Here is a 20,900-nt window from a genome sequence, read left to right as displayed (position 1 = left end):
AGAGAATCATTGATTGGCTGCCTCCTGCACACCCCCTACTGGGAATCGAACCATGACCTCCTGTTTCATAGGTTGATGCTCAACCATGCTGGCTGGGCGAAATAATTGTTTTCTTTAATTTTCCTAGTCTTTACACAATATCATTATCAAACTTTTTATTGTAGTAAGATATGCATAACATAAATTTTACTGTTTTTTGTTGTATGGTTCTGGGGCATTATTTACATTCACATTGTTCCGCCACCATTACTACCATCTGTCTCCAGGCCTTTTTCATCTTCTCAAACTGAAACTTTGTCCTCACTCAACACTAATCCCCACCCCCCTTTCTCAGCCCTGACACCCACCATCTAATTTCTGTTTCTATGAATCTGACTCCTCTGGGTACCTCATATAAGTGGAATTGGTTGTTTTGTGACTGGCTTATTATTCTTAGTACAATGTCCTCAAGGTTCAAGCAAGTTGTAGAGTGTGTCTGAATTCCCTTTAAAAAAAAATGATTGATTGGTTTTAGAGAGAAGAACAAGAAGAAGGAGAAGGAAGAGAAGGAGGAGGAGGAGGAGAAAGGAAAATATAGACTTGCTGTTCCACTCATTTATGCGTTCATTGGCTGCGTCTCTTATGTGCCCTGAATGGGGATTGAACCTGCAACCCTGGGGAACTGGGATAACACTTTAACCAACTGAGCCATCTGACCAGGGCTCCCTTCCTTTTTAAGGCTGAATAACATGCCACTTATATATAGACCACATTTTGTTTATCCCTTCATCTAATGATGGACACTTGGGTTGTTTCCACCTTTAATCAATGTGAATAATGCTGCTATGAACATGGGTGTGCAAATATCTGTTCATATTGAGATCTCTCTCTCTTGGAAAAAGCAGGGAAAATTCACACTTTCTTGAGTTATTGTGATTCAAAATTTCCCTAAACCTATATTTTTTGTTTGGAAAAGTAGATATCACAGTTAATAAGGAGCCTGAAATTTTTGAATTGAATATATTAGGTTATTTTCCCTCTAACAATGTAAGAGAGGAGAAGTAAAGCCAAAGAACACTGACTCTTTAAAGAGTTGCTGTGCTATATGAGATGATGATTTAAAATGCTTTTAAAAATAAGTCATCTCCCCCCACACACAGATGAGTGATGACCAAGAAATCATCGGACTGTGGCATTTACAGGCCTAGATGGTGAGATTCCAAAATCCAGGTGACAGAAGTGCTTATAGAAACCCGAGAAAAAACCTACCTTGGAACCTGGTGACAGGCCATTCACTGTAACCATGAGATTATAGCAGTTTGCTAATATTGCTCATTAACTTATGAGAGGAAATAGTGTGCTAGTATGTTTATGTGTTTTTATTTTCCATTTTCATGGTTACCCTAACAAAGCAACAATGGCTAGATAGCTACATTTGGAAATACAAACTCCAGAGCAATGGAGCGGTGAGGTTTATTTTCGGGGGGAGGGTGTGCCAGTGCAGGTGCAGGAGGCTGGTGCTGGCTGGGCCCTGCCATCCTGAGGGAGCCCCAGGGACCTGGGAGCAGGCAGCACCTGCAGTGACCCTTGCAGACAGCAGGTGGCAGCAGTGAGCAGCTCCCCATCATTCTGGGTTCCACTCTGGCCCTTAAGTCTGAGAAACTGGTCACCTAGTCACATGACCAAGTGGCATATAGCTCTGGATGGGTTACTCAGCTTCTCAAAGTAACGGAAGAGGCCAAACTCACCACTAGTCTCCGGTCTTTTCCTAGCAAAAGCCTGCCATCTTTCATGATTTAGCTTTGTGTTCCTGAAGACCCCCCAGGAGAAACTATTTCAATGGCATAGAAAAGACTGGAAGGAAATACACTGAGGTTTCATGCTGATACTTCCGAGCAGGACTGAGAAATGGGACTCCCACTTTTGACTTTATATACTTCTGTATTTACTTTTTAATGCAAATCATTTTAAATCTATATATTAAAGAAAAGTGAAAGATAATGGTAATATTCTATAATATTTCCATTTATTATCCCAGAAATACAATAAAGGGACTAGAAGTATTATGAACTTTTAGTTCTTTTGTGATCAAAATTATAAACAGGCCTGCCGGCATGGCTCAGTGGTTGAGCATCAACTTATGAACCAGGAGGTCGTGGTTCAATTCCCAGTCAGGGGTTATGCCCGGGCTGTGGGCTCGATCCCCAGTGTGGGGCGTGCAGGAGATAGCCAATCAATAATTCTCTTTCTCATCACTGATGTTTCTATCTCTCTCCCTCTCCCTTCCTCTCTAAAAATCCATTAAAATTTTTAAAATATATACTAGTATAAACAGAAACTACACCTATGCTTCTCATAGACAATAAAAAATATCTGAAGACCATCTCTAGTAATATTTTTCAATTAAAAAACAAACATACCATAGTCTACAAAACTACCACCTGGACAGTAAACTCTCCAGGGCAGGCAGACTCTAATCTGAACAGATCTCAGCCCTGAGAAAGCAGCCTGTGGAAACCGCTCCATGGGGATTTTAAAGCAACCAGGCACTCCAGTTCTGCCCCATTCCTGCCATAAATCACCACTCGTGAAGGGAGCTCTGAGCTCATTTTCAGCTTTTAGAATGGCCAACAAAGTTCAGGCCCCTCAGACCTACGAGAGACCCTGCGGGCCAGGCCCGTGCTGGACCCGGGGAGCGAAGCAATGCCGAGGGCCTCAGCTGAGCCAGGCGAGCTGGCAGAGCCAAGCAGGTCCTTCCTTGATCTTGGCCTGTGTCTCAGGTACCCTGTCAGCATGGATGGACCTGGAGAGTATTATGCTGAGTGAAATAAGCCAGTCAGAGAAAGGTAAGTATCAGATAATATCACTCATATGTGGAATCTAATGAACTAAATAAATTGATGATCAAAAATAGACCCAGAGTCATAGAAGCATGTTAAACCTCAGAGGGAAGGCAGGGGAGGGTGGGTGGGAAGAGATCAACCAAGGACTTTTTATGCATATATTCGTGGCCCATGGACATAGACAATGGGGTGGTGAGGTCCTGGAGTGAGGGGTGGGGGTAAACTGGAGGGGGTCAATGGGGGAAAAAGAGACATATGTAATACTTTCAACAATAAAGAATTATAATAAAAATTTTTAAAAAATATAAGAAAAAGGAACCCTCTTGCACTGCTGGTGGGAATGCAGACTGGTGCAGCCACTATGGAAAACAGTATGGAGTTTCTTCAAACAATTAAAAATGGAACTCCCATTTGACCCAGTGATCCCACTTCTAGGAATATATCCCAAGAAACTGGAAACATCAATCAGAAAAGATATATGCACCCCTATGTTCATAGCAGCACAATTCACCATAGCTAAGATTTGGAAACAGCCTAAGTGCCCATCAGCAGATGAGTGGATTAAAAAACTGTGGTACATCTACACAATGGAATACTACGCTGCGGTAAAAAAGAAGGAGCTCTTACCATTTGCAACAATATGGATGGAGATGGAGAACATTATGCTTAGTGAAATAAGCCAGGCAGAGAAAGATAAATATCACATGATCTCACTCATTTGTGGAATATAATGAACAACATAAACTGATGGGGGGAAAAATAGATCCAGAAACAGAGAAACATCAATCAGAACGTCAAACCGCAGGGAAGAAATTGTGAGGTAACCAGAAACCCAAAAATGCCTGAGAACGCCTCTCTAGCCACGCTAGCAATCATCAGATGTACGGTAATTTTACCGGGGACAAGAGGGTAAGTATTTTGATCTTATGCTCCTGACCCTTCATGGGTAAGACCCCTTACGTGGGCTGATCCTCTGACTAATGTAGGTACCAATAATACCAAACACGCTGGACATCTAGGAGGTCCATGGGTGGGGCAAGAAAGTATAAATACATAGGGGTCCCCACCCAGCTTCCCTTTTGTATGATACGAAATCAAAACAATGCCCCTTTGTGTGTACAATTAAAGAGAGGTTTCTGGCTTGTGTGGACACCAAAGAAAGGGTGTCACTACTATCACTACGTGCCCCCGGTGGAGGTGCAGAAAATGTAACTAAGACCTTGTCTATATAAAAAGAAATGGACAGCCAGTCTGAAAGGGAATTCCCATGGACTAGAACAAAGAATATCCTTACATGATATTATCCTACACTGTCATTAAAAATTATTCCCAGATTTGGAACACCCCCTGTACTTATAATAGTTCCTCGCACCCTTGGGGATAAAAAATAAATAAAATAAAAAAAGTCATATGTTTGGTGCTTGGAGACAAACTTAACACATCTCTTGATACTTTAGAATTACTACAGCATAATATACAATTATCCCAAGCAAACATACAAACTAATTCTTTGAATGTCTGGCAGCAATTTAAAAAGGACATGTAAGGATTTAACCCTTTTCATTGTGTAGAGGGCCTCCTGGGAGGGCATCTGAGCATTCTATATGGGTCCCTCTTACCCTTTAGGCCAAGAGAGACCCTCTTCTCACAATTCAATTGCTCACAGCTGTTGCATGAGCTATCTGTTCATGTCGAGGTTGAAGTCTCGTGATGACTGGTGCCATGGATCTGTCTCTCACCCAGTGGGGTGAACTGAGCCCTCCCTGGAGAAGAAACCCGGGTTCCAAAAGATATGTGATCAGTGCTGGGGCCCCGCCAGCAGACGAGGGGATCCCAAGGCAGATGCTGGGCGTGGAGGCCATGGGGGCATAGGCTACCAAGGAGACAAAACTGAACCACACATCACCCTGCTTGGCCCCGGAGGATGGCTGGTTAGCCAGAGACGGGTAAGATTCCTCAAGGGAGGAACAACCTAAGACAGGCACAGTCGCAGAGGGGCCATCAGGAGAGAATTTGGGGATCAACAGAGGTGGGGCACAGACCCTCACCCCCCCAACATTGCAGGGGCCTGAATCCTAGCCCCTTCTGAGGGAGGTCTCCTGCCCCCATGGCTGCTTTGTGCTTCCCATGCCCAGCTCAGATCAGGACCCAGGTGACCGACAGAGACTTGGCCGACAGCAGCTGCCCTCTCACTCCAACAAGAATTGTTTGAGTTGCCCTGTACCCATGGTGTGGGGAAGGGGGGTTACGATATCTAAATCCAGCCTACCACCAGGAATGCTCAGGACCTACTCAAGAAGGCAAATAATCCCTTCCACCAATATTTACAGGGTAAAACAAGATTATTGTTAGAGTAATAAATTTGACAGTAAAATAGTAGTCAAGTTTTCAGACAAATTTAAATTTAAAGTGAATATTCTAGAAAAATTAATTGTACCAGACAAAAAGGTGTTCCTAAAGAGTCAACTAAAATTTTTATTGGTACTTCATCTCATGATAAAAGTGTGCACCATATAATGAACCTAAAACAGTTATATTATAGTGCAAAAAATTAAAATTTAAAAGCCACCAAGAATACATTATAAAATTTTCAAAAGCCTCCTAACATTTAAATCAAAAAAGGAGGGGATAGTAGAGGAATATCATGTAAGGAAAAATATCCTGTAAGTAAATTACATCTAGAAAATTAATACTTTAGAAAATTAATTGTAAGGCTAAAAGCAAGACACCCATGAAAAACACACAAGGTGACAAAACAAGCCAGAGGAAAATCATTTGGGCAAAAATTGAAAAAGGATCCCCAGTCAAATTTATAGAAAATATTCCTTTATTAACCTTTGGTCAAGAATATGTTTGTATATTTTCAGAAAACAACTCCGAGACCATGTGGATTCCAGCAAGAGAGGAATCGACAGGACTACTCCAGCCATGAAGACAGAAGAGAAGCAGTCCAGAGACGGAAGACGCTGATGTGGCCTTCCCATACTAGCAGTTAACAGCTGTGCATCACTGCAGATTGCCCAGGACCAAACCGGACAGAGTCGGACCTGCATTACCACCATTTGTCCACCATCCAGAACTGAAATGTCAGTGCTGACATGTACACATAAGGAACTGTTGGTCATTGAAATTGGGTCTCAAAAGAACTGTTGGCCCAGAAAGAAACTCACTACACACTGATTCATTTGCCTGTCACCATAACCATTATTGCTTGTCTCATTTTCGGTTCTTATAAGTGTATTTCTAATAGCACATGATCTCACTCATCTAGGGGAAATAATGAACAACATAGACTGATGAACAAGAACAGACCCAGAAACAAGGAGGCATGGATCAGACTGTCGGGCCTCAGGGGGAGGGTAGGGAAGGGTGGGGGTAAAGGGGGAGATCAACCAAAGGACTTGCGTGCAGGCATATGAGCCTAACCAGCGGTTAAGGACAACAGGGGGGTGGGGGCATGTGTGGGGAGGGGTGTGGGATGGGAATGGGGGGACGAGGACAAATATGTGATACCTTCATCAATAAAGAAATTAAAAAAATAAATAAAAATAAAATAAAATAAATTTAAAGAATAAAATTGGATTTTTATTCCTATACTAGAGGCCTGGTGCATGAATTCATGCATGGGTGAGGTCCAGCCACCTGTCCAATCAGGGCTGGGCCAGTGAGGGGTAGGGGTTGCGGGAGGTTGGCCGGCCAGGCCTGCCCTTGATCAGGGCGGGGGGGGGGGTGATTGGGGGGCCGGGCGAGCCAGGGGGAGGGGCCACGGGAAGTTGGAGGCCGATCAGGGCCCTGATCAGGACAGTTGACCACCACAGTGTGCATATCATAGTGACTGGTTGTTCCAGTCATTTTGGTCATTCTGTCGTTCTGGTCACTTGGCTTTTATTTATAGATAGATAGATAGATAAGATAGATAGATAGATGTCATGAAGAGGCCAGTATTGTGCAGTTGACCACAATCTACTTGGCCCACTTAGAGCCTGGGTAGGATGTAAAATTAGATTCACCTCCTTGACAAACCTGTCATTTATACAGAAATTAAATTCTCCAATAGTGCGTATGGGATTTCTGCAGGTGAATGTTCTAATTTCAATTCTTGTGAAAAATGAAAGCTCATCTTTATAAAGCTCATCTTTGAGGGATCCGTGACCCTGAAGTGGGGCTCCTTCTCCCTCCCACTGAGAAGTGAGAAAGATCGCTCTCTGTTCAACCCATCATTGTAAACGTCCAATGTCAATAGAAACAGAAATTGCCTCTCCCTTTGGGCCAGATTCCAGATATTATTTTTTCTAACCTGTTAGTTATTTGGAAATTTCACTGAAATGATTCCCCTCTCAATTTAATAGATTTTCTTTAAATCCCTAAGCTTATTTTTGAACTCTCATGCCTTACCTATTAACTTCACACACGTTATTTTTAATCTGCAGTACACAAGACATTTATTTTCTTCCATCTCTGTGTATAGAAGCCCATGCATCCAGCTGGCATTGCACACTGTGTAATACTTAACATCACCACATTCACAGTACCCAAATCCATTTTTTAAATTCTAAATAATATTTATAGACTCACTCGCTTTTTTATTTTTTTAAACATATTTTTATTAATTTCAGGGAGGAAGAAAAAGGGAGAGAGAGATAGAAGCATCAATGATGAGAGAGAATCGTTGATTGGCTGCCTCCTGCACTCTCCCCACTGGGGATCCAGCCCACAACCTGGGCATGTGCCCTTGATGGGAATCAAACCTGGGACCCTTGAGTCCACAGGTCAATGCTATATCCACTGAGCCAAACCGGCTAGGGCTCACTCTCTTTTTTTAAAAAAACACCTTTATTTTACTGATATATTATTTTTCTCCCCATGAAATTGACAGGAAAAAGACACCTTAAGTTTAAAAGGAAAAGGAAAAGAGAAAGCCAGACTATTCTGATATTCCCTGGCTTTCTTTAATCTTTAAGTAAATGATCATAGATTTTTCACCTAAGAACACCTAGAATAAGAACTATGAATACAATTCAGACATCCTTTTAAGAAATTAACCTAACAAGATTAGATACCTTTTCAGTTTAGGCTTTTCTCTCTCCTATTAACATTTCCTTTGATTCTTTAGTAATACTGAATAAAATCCTTCTTCTAAAATTTTTTCTTTTAAACTTTTTCTTCAGATATTTGTAACATTAATTTATGCGAGTATGGAAAGATTTCAAAGGGTAAATGTTTTTGCAAATACATTTACAATACATTCCTGTCTTTGCCTCACCCCATCCTCAGGGATTGTCTAAGTAACTTTAAAATATAAGTTGTAAACATTAAAGTTAGAAAATGTACTTCTCTGACTAATTTTATATTATACCACAAAAGCTTAGGTTTACTCATGCGAATATTTCTTATTGCCAGAGGTTTTTTCCCCTTTGCATTATAGAATGTCCTAACAAAACTTTTTATGGTCAGTTAGGAATTGAAAACGTACTGAAAGTAGTGACCTCTTTCTGGTACTATATTTGAAGATGTTTGGTATATAAATGTTAACTTAGATCATAATATTTACAAAACTCTTACTAAAATGTTATGTTTGTGTTATAACAGTATCTTTCCTAGACTAAATTGTTACTGAAAATAACCATTTTAGCCCTAGCCAATTTGGCTCAGTGGATGGAGCGTCGCCTGCGGACTGAAGGGTCCCAGGTTCGATTCGGGCCGGGGGCACATGTCCGGGTTGTGGGCTCAATCCCCAGTGGGCGGTGTGCAGGAGGCAGCCAATCAATGATCCTCTCTCATCGTTGATGTTTTTGTCTCTCTCTACCTCTTCTTTCCTCTCTGAAATCAATAAAGAAATATTTAAAAAATAACCATTTTATAAGATAAGTAATAAAAAGTGTCCTTAAATTTAAATCACTAGCTCTTTGGCTGGTTAATTATTTTTGTTGATAGAATCACTAAGTGGATTTTCAGAATAACAATTTTTATTATCCTACCTAATAACAGACAAATATGCAAATTGACCATACCTCTGACACCCCCACAAGCCACGCCCACAAGCCACGCCCACCACCCAATCAGAGCAAGCATGCAAATTAACCCAAACCAAGATGGCTACAGCCACAGAGAGCAAGGTTTCCGAGGTAACAGAGGAAGCCAAGCTTTCCGCCTGCCCTTGCCAGGCCTAAGCCTCCACTCAAGCTACAAAGTTTCAATTATAGAAGGTAAACAAATTCAAACAAATGGCGGCAGAATGGAGCTTGAGAGAGCAGGCCAGGGTTGCCGCCGGCAACAGGGGAAGCAAAGCTATCCACACACCCTGGCGGGGCCCACCTGCTTAAGGCAACAAAGTTTCAATTATAACCCCAACAGAAATGGCTGCCGGCCTCAGAGGGAGCCCCAGTCTTGGCTCCGCTCCAGGCTACAAAGTTTCAATTGTAGAAGGAAAATAAATTCCAGATACCAGGGCCTCCGCTTGGGTTGCCAGGGGGCGTGGCCGTCCTGCAAATCACCACAGGCCCCTCGCTCAGGCCGCCCCACTCCCCAAGGAAACCCCCACCTGATCCGGGACACCCTTCAGGGCAAACCAGCTGGCCCCCACCCCTGTACCAGGCCTCTATCCTATCTAATAAAAGAGTACTATGCAGATTGATCATCACTGCAACACACAATATAGCTGCCCCCATGTGGTCAAAGATCCTGCCCCCATGTGGACACAAGATGGCCACCACAAGATGGCCAGCAGGAGAGGGCAGTTGGGAGGCACCCGGCCTGCAAGGAAGGGCAGTTGAGAAGGACCAGGCCTGCAAGGGAGGGCAGTTGGAGGTGATCAACCCTGCAGGAGAGGGCAGTTAGGAGTGACCAGGCCGGCAGAGGAGGGAAGTTGAGGGCAAACAGGCTGGCAGCAGAGTGGTTAGGGGGTGATCAGGCTGGCAGGCAGAAGCAGTTAGGGGCAATCAGGAAGGCAGGCAGGCAAGCAGTTGGGAGCCAGCAGTCCTGGATTGTGAGAGGGATGTCCCTCAAGGGGTCCCAGATTGGAGAGGGTACAGGCTGGGCTGAGGGACAACCCCCCTCCGTGCACGAATTTCATGCACTGGGCCTCTAGTTTCAGATATAATGAGCAAACATTGTGTGCCTACACAAGAAACTTGAGACGGGACTGCAGTGGCTGTTCTGTCTTTTCACAGGTACTCACTGACTTACAATCATGTTTTCCAGGTTCTTCCAGCAGTGCTACCGCTTCTCACATGTCATGAAAAAGTAATTTTGGACATGTTTGCCTCATCTGTCCCTCAAGTTTTTCTTCATCCCCGATCCTGCTCAGCTCTGTTGCATTTAGGGAGCTGGAGTTTATCGCTCTTGGGGAAGATTTTTCTGTATGTAATTACAAAGATTGCATGTTGCATCTTAGCTTTCATGACATTTGGCAATGCCTACCATGTGTCTCATTCCAAGTTCTGATCAGAACTGCACTTCCCACATATACAATTCCTGCTTTTATAAGTGCACTTTGGGGTGATTTCCAAGGATACAGTGTAACAAAAGAAGACTGGCCTCAGTTCTTTGAGGGCTTTAAGGTAACAGCACATTCAAAATCAATCCCCCCAACACAAGTTGAAAAGTTCCCACATTTCAGACCCTAAGTGCAAAATCTGTTCTCATGGACGTTTTAGAAAGAGCCTAGGTTCTATGGACAGGGAGGTCCCAGCCAGGCCTGGCATCGGTGGCACCTGAGCTGGGCATTATGATAGCTCTTAGGAGGTCAGTGACCCTGGCTCATGGGTGATGGAGGGATGGGAGGAGGGGGTCTTATGGACCTGTAACCTATACACAGCCCCAAATCCCTGGCCATGCCAGGCCTCCAAGGATGGGAGGACTGTAGGCTGGCATAGCCAGGGCCGAGATGCACCCCAAATGGGTGGTCGACAAGTTGTCTGCCACTCAGAGTCGGATAAAGAATGCTCTGTGATTCACACAGTCTCTAGAATGAGAAGGTGTGCTGTCAGTGGGAACCCATCACATCTCTGTAAGGTAGACAGCCTCATGTGCGTCCAGGCCCAGACCACAGGGACACAGACAGGGTCTGGATTCTGCACCTCTCCTTTCCAGCCATGTGACTTCAAAAGTTATCTTAACCTCTTTGATTTTACAAATGAATTTTCTCATCTGAAAAGTGAAAACAGTTGTGAGGACTAATGAGAAGGGACGGAAACTGCTCTGCAGAGTGCCGGACCCAGAGTAGTATTAATAAAATAATCCACAGGCTGGACAAATGTCCTCGTGCCTACACATTTTTACTGTGTACCTCTATTTTATTTTATTTTTTATTATTTTTTCATTTCATGTTTATTATCAGTGCATCAATATAGAACATTTTATAATGATTAGTGACATGTGGATACCAAGTTTTTCCAATACCATGTGCTAGTATGTTCTTGTAAGTTTCAATTCCCCCCCCCCAAAAAAAAACCATAATGAACACAATTTTAAGAGATATCATCAGCATAATTCACTCAAATTACAAAAATGTCAATACTTAAAATCACTCGCATGTAAAAAACTTCATAACAGTAAACTACAAAATCCACTCTGGAAATGTAGGCAGTTTTTTCAAATTGTGACTTTACGATTTTTTTTTTTAATGTTAAAAAATTTGGTGAGGAGTGTGTTGAGAGAGGCGGAAAATAAGGAGCTTCAGGTTGATGGATTCAACATGTCTGAGCAAGCATATCTATACTAATAAAAGAGTAATATGCTAATTAGACCAGGAGACCTCTGGACAAAGCCATGGTGGCAGGGCTGAGGCAGAGGTGGTTAGGGACAATCAGGCCAGCAGGGGAGGGAAGTTGGAGGCGATCAGGCTGGCAGGGGGGGGCAGTTGTGGGCAATCAGGCTGGCAGGGTGGCAGTTGGGGGCGAGCAGGCCAGCAGGGGTGGCAGTTGGGGGCGAGCAGGCTGGCAAGGGGGGCAGTTGGGGGCAAGCAGGCCAGCAGGGGGGCAGTTTGGAGTGAGCAGGCCGGCGGGGGGGGCAGTTGGGGCGAGCAGACCGGCAGGGGGTGGCAGTTGGGGGCAATCAGGCTGGGGGGGGCAGTTGGGGGCAAGCAGGCTGGCAGGAGGAGCAGTTGGGGGCAATCAGGCTGGTAGGGGGGGCAGTTGTAGGCAATCAGGCTGGCAGGGTGGCAGTTGGGGGCGAGCAGGCCAGCAGGGGGTGGCAGTTGGGGGCAATCAGGCTGGCGGGGGGGCAGTTGGGGGCAAGCAGGCTGGCAGGAGGAGCAGTTGTGGGCAATCAGGCTGGCAGGAGGGGGGCAGTTGTGGGCAATCAGGCTGGCAGGGTGGCAGTTGGGGGCGAGCAGGCCAGCAGGGGTGGCAGTTGGGGGTGAGCAGGCCAGCAGGGGGGGCAGTTGGGGGCGAGCAGGCCAGCGGGGGTGGGGTGTAGTTGGGGGCAATCAGGCCAGCTGGGGTGGCAGTTAGGGGTGATCAGGCCGGAAGGGGAGCAGTTGGGGGTGATCAGGCTGGCAGGCAGAGTGGTTAGGGGCAATCAGGCAGGCAGGCAGGCAGGTGAGTGGTTAGGAGCCAGCGGTCCTGGATTGTGAGAGGGATGTCCCAGATTGGAGAGGGTGCAGGCCGGGCTGAGGGACACTTTCCCCCGCCCCCTGTGCACGAATTTCATGCACCGGGCCACTAGTGTTATAAATAAAAGTTTTTCACACGATGAACACACAAGCGGTTCTTGCATCCATTGCACCTAAAGGACAGGCATCTCCTTTAAGAATGCTCATTTATACAGGATCTTCTGTAAGATAGAGTTGGCTACCTCCAAGGATTCCTCTTTGACTAGAACAATATAATAAGAGTCCATGTACTTGTCTAAAACTCATCCACTTTATCATTTAGATATCCAGTTTTCAGAATGTGTTCAACATTAGCTATTCCATCTGCCATTCTTATGTCTCCTTGGGAGTCTCCCAGCAGAATTATGTTGCTATTGGCTTTCAGTTGATTGAAATACTCTGTGTTCTTCAAGGCTCCATCATGTTTGTTAAATACATGAATTAGATCTCCTTTAAATCCTTTGAGCACTCCATTGTCATCAAAATCCATGAAGTTGGACACTACTTTGACATTTAAATAATTAACACCAGCTTGACAGATAATCTCCTCCAGTACATCTCCAATGCCAGCCGAGAATATGAACACGGGGATACTGTGTTGTTGGAGCTTATCAAAGAAATTCTCATATCTTTCCTTGAGATTCTGCCACAATTTCTTTAACTTTAGCTCTTGGTATAGCCTGTTCAACAAGCAGGCTATGTGATTTAGTGTACCATTCTACCATATAAGGGTACTTCTGTTCTACTGTAAGAAGAGGATCAGTTTCTGCATTACCACCATTTGTCCACCATCCAGAGCTGAAATATCATTGCTGACATGTACACATAAGGAACTGTTTGACATTGAAATTGGGTCTCAAAAGAACTGTTGGCCCAGAAAGAAACTCACTACAAACTGATTCATTTCCTTTCAGCATAACCATTATTGCTTGTCTCATTTTCAGTTCTTATAAGTGTATTTCTAGTAGCACATGATCTCACTTATCTAGGGGAAATGATGAACAACATAGACTGATGAACAAGAACAGACCCAGAGACAAGGAGGCATGAATCAGACTGTCAGACCTCAGAGGGAAGGGTGGGGATAAAGGGAAGAGATCAACCAAAGGACTTGTGTGCATCCATATGAGCCTAACCAGTGGTCAAGGACAACAGGGGGGTGGGGGCATGCGTGGGGAGGGGTTTAGGATGGGAATGGGGGGATGAGGACAAATATGTGATACCTTAATCAATAAGGAAATTTAAACAAAGAAGAAGAAGAAGAGGATCAGTTTCAATAGCATAAAATTTTTCCTTTAGTTCCAGTAACTTTTTTCGGCATTCATCTGAAACCAGCTTACAGTTGTCAATGACATTATTTTTTTTAAATATATTTTTATTGATTTCAGAGAGGAAGGGAGAGGGAGAGAGAGAGATAGAAACATCAATGATGAGAAAGAATCATTGATCAGCTGCCTCTTGCATGCCCCCTAATAGGGATTGAGTCCGCAACCCAGGCTTGTGCCCTTGACTGGAATCGAGCCCAGGACACTTCAGTCCAAAAGTCGATGCTCTGTCCACTGAGCCAAACCAGCTAAGGCGTCAATGACATTATGACATGTTGGACATCTTTTTCCTTTGTAGGAAAATCTACTCAATGTCATATCAAAGTCTGTTATTATCTGAAGTTTGACAGCTCCTCCCTTGATGAGACCACAGATGATGTCTTCTACTCTTGTGGGGTTCTTTTTTTTTTTTTAATACATTTTATTGATTTTTAACAGAGAGGAAGGGAAAAGGGATAGAGAGCTAGAAACATCGATGAGAGAGAAACATCGACCAGCTGCCTCCCACACACCCCCCACCGGGGATGTGCCCGCAACCAAGGTACATGCCCTTGACCGGAATCGAACCTGGGACCCTTCAGTCCGAAGACCCACGCTCTATCCACTGAGCCAAACCGGTTTCGGCTCTTGTGGGGTTCTTGATGAGAACCAGACTCTTCTGGAATTCTGGCATCAGACTGGGTGGCTTTGTCAGTTCTGGAAGCTGGAAGTCCAAGATTAGATATTGGCGCAATTGGTTTCCTCTGAGGCCTCTCTCCTTGGCTTGAAGGTGACCATCCTCTTGCTGCATCTTTCAGGAGTTCACACTTCGGTGCACCTGTGTACCTTTATTTTAAAACAAAACAATTTTATACACACAATGGACTATTATTCAGCTCTAAAAAGGAAGGAAATCCTGTCCCATGTGGATGAACCCAATATTATACTCAGTGAAAGGACAAATACTGTATGATTCCACTTATGAGACACCAGAGCAGTCATACCCACAGGGACAGATAGTAGACAGTGGTTGGCAGGATGGAGAACTGTTACCAGTAACTAGGAAGAGTTTTAGTTTTGCAAGATGAAATTTCTGGAGATGGATGCTGGTGATGGTTGCACAACCATGTAAATATACTTAGAGCAACTTAATTGTACCCTTAAAATGATGAAGATAGTAAATTTTATATTGTGTGTATTTTACCCCAATTAGAAATATATATATACTAGAGGCCCGATGCACGAAATTCGTGCACGGGGATCCCTCAGCCCAACCTGCACCCTCTACAATCCAGGCGCTCTCAGAGGATATCCTACTGATGGCTTAGGCCCACTCCCCATGGTTCTCTGCTCTCTGCGGGGCCTGGAGGTTTCCCTGTAGCCATGGAGATGAAGCCCCCATGCCCTGCTGTCGCTCTCTGCCTGCTGCCGCCATGTGCCATGTGAAGGAAGCCCCAATGCCCTGCAGTGTGCTCTGTCTGCCGGGCCTGGGGGCTTCCCAGACACGGACACACTAAGGAAGCCCCCATGCCCTGTTGTCCAGGCTCTGTCTGCGGGGCCTGGGGGTGTTCCCACCGCCACTGCCCACTAAGGAAGCCCCCAAGCCCTGCTGTCTGGGCTCTGTCTGCCATGTCTGGGGACTTCCCTGCCACTGCCCCACTAAGGAAGCCGCTATGCCCGGCTTTGCAGGGCCTGGTGGCTTCCCGGCTGCCGAGATCAGGAAGCCGCCATGCCCTGCTCCGCTGGCACTGGAGTCTTCCTGATCGCCTCGGGACCATCGGGAAGACGCCATGCCCTGCTCCTCCGCCGGCTCCGTGTGCGCGGGGCCTGGCGGCTTCCCGCTGCAGCAGCACTAAGGAAGCAACCATGCCCTGCTCTCAGTGCTCTGTTTGCTGGTGGGACAGGCCAGACACTCCAGCAGCGGGGCTGAGGGGACTGGGTGCCGCCATCTTGTGGGTATGGGGGCCAACATTTTTGTCGTGGAGTGATGCCTAATTTGCATATTACTCTATTATTAGATAGGATATTTTTACACACACACACACACACACACACACACACATAAGCAAAAAAGTTTTAAATACATACATAAAAGGACTCAACACCTGTGTACAGCTTGATGAATTAGAACACACCCAGGTAAGCAATACCCAGAACAAAAAATTGAACATTTCTTCACTCCAAAGAACCCTCTTCTCTTCTATGCTCACCCTTCTTTCTATTGTATTACTCACTCTAAAATTGTTCCTGTGGAAATGATGGAGACCATTGAGAGGGAGAAGCGAGGGAAAATGAGGAAGGAAGCAGTTTGTGTTGTGCTAGACCTGTGATGGAATTTCAGAACAAAGCCCTGGGCTACAGAGGATGAAAAGTGGTCCCAACGCAGGCATATCAATGGAGAAGGATTTTTGTGCCTTTGAGGACATTTGATCCAGTACAGGGATGGGGAATGTCTGTCCCTCGGGCTGTATAAGGCATGCAAAAGCATTTGGTCTGGCCCTGCCAAAGCATTAGCGCTGAGTTAATTAAATGTTTTACCAAATACAGCAGGCTATTTTTTTATCTGTCCATATTTTACACCTTAATACAAATTTCAAAACATAAAGTATAACAATTTTCTCTATGTTCAAATCCACTTAATTTTATCTGAAACACAATATCCTATATAATAAAGAGGTAATATGCAAATTGACCGTCACCCCAACACACAAGATTGCTGCCCCCATGTGGACATAAGATGACTGCCACAAGATGGCTGGCAGTTGTGGGTGATCAGTCCAGCAGGGGAGCAGTTAGGCGTCGATCAGGCTGGCAGGGGAGTGGTCAGGGGGTGATTAGGCTGGCAAGCAGGCAAGTGGTTGGGAGCCAGCAGTTCTGGATTGTGAGAGGGATGTCCGACTGCTCGTTTAGGCCTGATCTGGGATCGGGCCTAAACGGGCAGTCGGACATCCCTTGAGGGGTCCCAGATTGGAGAGGGTGCACACTGGGCTGAGGGACACACAACCCCCCCACCCCCGTGCACGAATTTTGTGCACTGGGCCTCTAGTTTATAAAATAAACAGCTTCTGCAACAAAATCAACATTAGGAGAGTTGTTTTTTAAAATTATTTTTTAATGGTTATAGTGGAGCCAATTTTCCTCATAAAATACCTATTGGGACTTAGCACACTCTTTAGGCTGCTTGAATACAACCAAGAATGTGATATTGATACGTAAATATTATTTATCAATTCAGTCAAATATTCAAAATAAAAGGACTGACTTTTGACTTAACCCTAAACGAAAAATGTGCCTGGCATAGAGGATGCCATGATGAATGAGACAGCATTAAGTCATGCTCCATTAGGAAACATGTTCTTCCTCCACTTAACATCTTTGCCCACTCACTTTTACCTTACTAGTTCCAGAAATGCACCTCACATAAGCACTCTCCCCTCTGGTCTTACAATCTTTACACACAAAAAAATGCCATATTTTGGATCCAAAAATGGCAAATAAAGAGGAAGAATCTTTTATTCCTAGAAAAGCTTGTGGCTTTGTATAGGAAATGCAAAAAGCCTGTTTAACCTCATTCACAGCTGTTCTCAAGGTCACTACATTAATTCAGTGTCTCATCTCTGAAGGATTACTCTGGGATTCTTCTCCCTGCAGTCTCTCTCACTTTTTTGTTGTTGTTGTTGTTAACCCTCACATGAAGATACTTTTCCATTAACTTTTAGAGAGAGTGGAAGGGAGAGGGAGAGACAAAGAAACATCAATGTGAGAAAGACACATCGATTGGTTGCCTCCTGAGCGCACCCTGACCAGGGCGGGGTATTGAGCCTTTAACTGAAGTACATGCCTTTGACTGGAATAGAACCCTTCAGTCCGTAGGCCCATGCTCTATCCACTGAGCAAAACTGGCTAGGGCTTCTCACACTTTTTCAATTCTTTTCCACAAAGCCACCAGCACAGTCTCCCTAAAACAAAATTCTGATCACATATTTCACTGACTTGAAATCCTTCTTTGTCTCGCATTTCCAATTAATAACAATCGCCAGACTTTTGGTTAGCACATGCTTAAAGCTGACACCCTACTTCAAAAAGTTACAAAACATGGAGGCCAGGTAAAATATAGGTTTTCAGAACTTCCTCTCCTTCATCAAATAAAAGGAGGAAGCCGGGGAGATTTTGTTCTTGTTGACCCAGAAATGGAAAAGAGGAAAGAGAGGAAGGGGCCAGCAGAGGACTGAGGAGGGGGGAGACTAAGTTCACCTGGAAGTTGGGTTTCCTGAGAGGGCGGGCATCGCCCTGGGCCTGCTTGCTCTGCCTTTCCCCAGGACTAGAGGCCTCTTCCTCCCCCAACTTGTCCTGCTGCCACCGTTCCTCCTGCTTGTCCTTTTGCAACCCTGGCCTTGGTGGTGACTTCTGCTGCTGCTGGCTTTCCTCTGTAGGACCCGAAAGCTCCTTCCTCTCCTTGTCCTTCCCATCCTTCCCATCCTTCCCATCCTTCCGCAGCCGGATCAAGCCCCGGAGGTCCATTACTGGTGAATAGAGGTCCCAGGCTTGTAGGGGTGCCTTGGGGTCCCTGTAGCCCCAAGGAGAGCAGCTGCACAGGGTGAGCGGGCCCAGCGAGCACTGCACAGACCTGTCCACACGTGGGCTCACCTGCACGCCCACCTCCTTGGTATTGGCCTTGCACAGCCGCAGGCCCAGGCTGGGGTTCATCTGGGAGAGAATGGCCTTAAGCTGTGCCCTCTTGTAAGGGTCAGTGCAGTAGGCCCAGGCATTCGTGGGCACCACCAGCCCCGGCCTGGCCAGGAAAGTGGGGGCACCAGTGTTTTGCCTCCAGTCAGGCTGTTGGTGGTCAGAGAGTGCCGGCTGGCCCAAAGGCAGTGTGTTCCGTGGTACAGGCCCTGGGGACTTGGACAAAGTGCTCCATCTGCTGTCCAGGCTTAGCGCAATATCCTGATTTAGTTTACATCTGTCCTTGTTCTGTCTTCCACCTTCATCCGCCCCTTTTATCTCATGTTCAACTTGGTTCAGGTTCATCCCTGTCTTTTCCCCTTATTTCAGATTCTGGTGGGAGCTGTGTGTTTATTACCCTGATTGAAGGGAGTGGTGGGAGGAGAGCTACCTACCTAAAGAGGCCTAATTACCACCTGATTCAAATTGCTCTTCTCTATCTTCTCAATTCACTGCTCCTGAATCTCTTTTCAAAGCTGTTTTTCATTGCTGACTTATTCACACTCATGCTATAGTTAGCCATTCATTTATTTATTCCGATAGTAATGTACCATTTTAGAGATCCTGTTTTAAAGTATATGGTAAAACAAATACAAGGAGTACAGTAAATTATTTGAACAGCCTTATACTAGAAGAGTGTAAGGAAGAAAATACATTATTATGGCAGGGCACAGGGACCATAAAGTTATGGAGGGGGAGGGGTGTATATGGTGAGAGAAAATAGATTTCAGAGGGTTGTATGACATGCCCCGCCCCCCCACCCCCGCATCCGCCAAATGCATGTGAGAGTAAGCAAATTGTTCTGACTTAGAGGGTAAACGCAGATTTAATAGCAGGATAGTATCTAACATCAAACCCACTTGAATTAAAACCTGGGCCTTGTTACCAGGCAAGTTACTTAAGTGATTGTTTCCCCTTATGACAGTACTGTTAGGTTCGTTGAAGGAGGAACACACGAGGCCAAAAGGGGCGAAGAATTATGAATTTACTAGAAGCCCGATGCATGAAATTCATGCAAGAGTAGGCCTTCCTTCCCCCGGCTGCCGGCACTGGCACCTGGGACCTGGGCTTCCCTCCGGCCCGCCTTTGTCCAGGACATCTGGTCTAATTAGCATATTACCCTTTTATTATTATAGATTAGGTCATCTAGAAACCCATATGGGCTAAGCCCCAAAGTGGCACCAGCACCCAAAAACGGGCAGTCAGAGGTTTTTAAAGGACTCCAGACAGACTTTTTCTGGGCTGAGAATTCTCTGTGCAGGCCTGGATTCCGGGAAACTCTGGAGGGGAGAGATAATGGTTTTAGCAAGTGGAATGTGGTCTAAGCAAGTGGAATGTCCATTGTGAAGTGGCCTAAAGGTCAGTTCCCAGGGGAGGGGGTATTGATTCAATTATTTGATCAGACCTAACAAGTACGTGTACTAACCAATTTATAGGATTATTGTAAGATTAAAATGTGCTATTGCGTGTGAAGCACAAAGCAGACTCACATGTTCAATAAGGGCAACTATTGTTAGATAAGTGTTCTTTACTGTTCAGACCTAGGTGATCATAAGCTTTGGTATTTCTCTGTATTGGTCAGCTTCCTGCTACAGCTGAGGGTTATGATCAAACTGAAATGACACCTACAGAAGCAAGTAGAGCCCACCCTTTTTAATTTTTAATCTTTCTTGTTGAAAGTATTTCAGATGTCCCTCCCCGCCCCCTTGATCCCTTCTAGCCCACACCTGCCCCCACCCCAGGCCTTCTTCACACTATTGTCTGTGTCCATGGGTTATACATATATGCATACAAGTTCTTTGGTTAATTTCTTGTCAACCACCCACTCTCCCCCACCTTGCCTCTGGGATTCCACACTCTGTTCCATGCTTCCACGTCTCTAAATACACTCTGTTCATTCGTTTATTTTGTTCATTAGATTCCACATACGAGTGAGTTCATGTGATACTTGTCTTTCTCTGACTGGCTTATTTCACTTAGCATAACACTCTCCAGGTCCCTCCATGCTGTCTCAAAGGGTAAGACATCCTTCTATTTTTACTGCTGCACAGTATTCCATGGTGTAGATGTCCCACAGCTTTTTACCCGCTCATCCGCTGACGGGCACTGGGAGCCCACCCTTTCTCTAATCCAAGGCTGCTTCTGCTGCTTACTGCTCAAGGGCAGCTCCCACCTCCAGAACCCAGTGGAAGGCTTACCGGGCCATAAACAAACCCGAATTAAGCCTTGTGGGCATGTCAGACCCTGCGCTTGAGGACAGGGTCCTGCCTTCCCGGGAAGTTTGAAGGGGAGGACAGGCTCACACAGGTGGTCAGTACCCTAAGAATGTAAAGGGCTCTAGGGTAAGGTGACCAGATTTTAACATTGGTAAAGCGGGACACCATTGATGGGGGGGGGGGGGGGGTTCTTGATTAAAAATTTGGTCTATATGGAGCAACAAAAATTTTCATAGAACGC

At 45.2% G+C, this 20,900-nt stretch overlaps 1 protein-coding gene across 1 annotated transcript; it reads right to left on the bottom strand.

The window, feature by feature from the left end:
• Positions 1–12,578: 12,578 nt before the first annotated feature.
• LOC307101141 (uncharacterized protein) lies at positions 12,579–20,310 on the bottom strand (the record flags this gene model as incomplete). The annotated part of the gene is given in 9 exon segments (XM_079773816.1): positions 12,579–12,676; positions 12,679–13,055; positions 13,057–13,159; positions 13,662–13,767; positions 14,004–14,138; positions 17,106–17,183; positions 17,186–17,206; positions 17,973–18,763; positions 20,280–20,310. Coding segments are annotated over 9 exon segments (1,740 nt in total).
• Between the last annotated feature and the right edge of the window lie 590 nt (positions 20,311–20,900).

The sequence above is a fragment of the Cnephaeus nilssonii genome, assembly GCF_951640355.1.
Source record: "Cnephaeus nilssonii genome assembly, chromosome: 6".
NCBI classification, from domain to species: domain Eukaryota; kingdom Metazoa; phylum Chordata; class Mammalia; order Chiroptera; family Vespertilionidae; genus Cnephaeus; species Cnephaeus nilssonii.
This window is presented reverse-complemented; position numbering and strand designations above follow the sequence as displayed.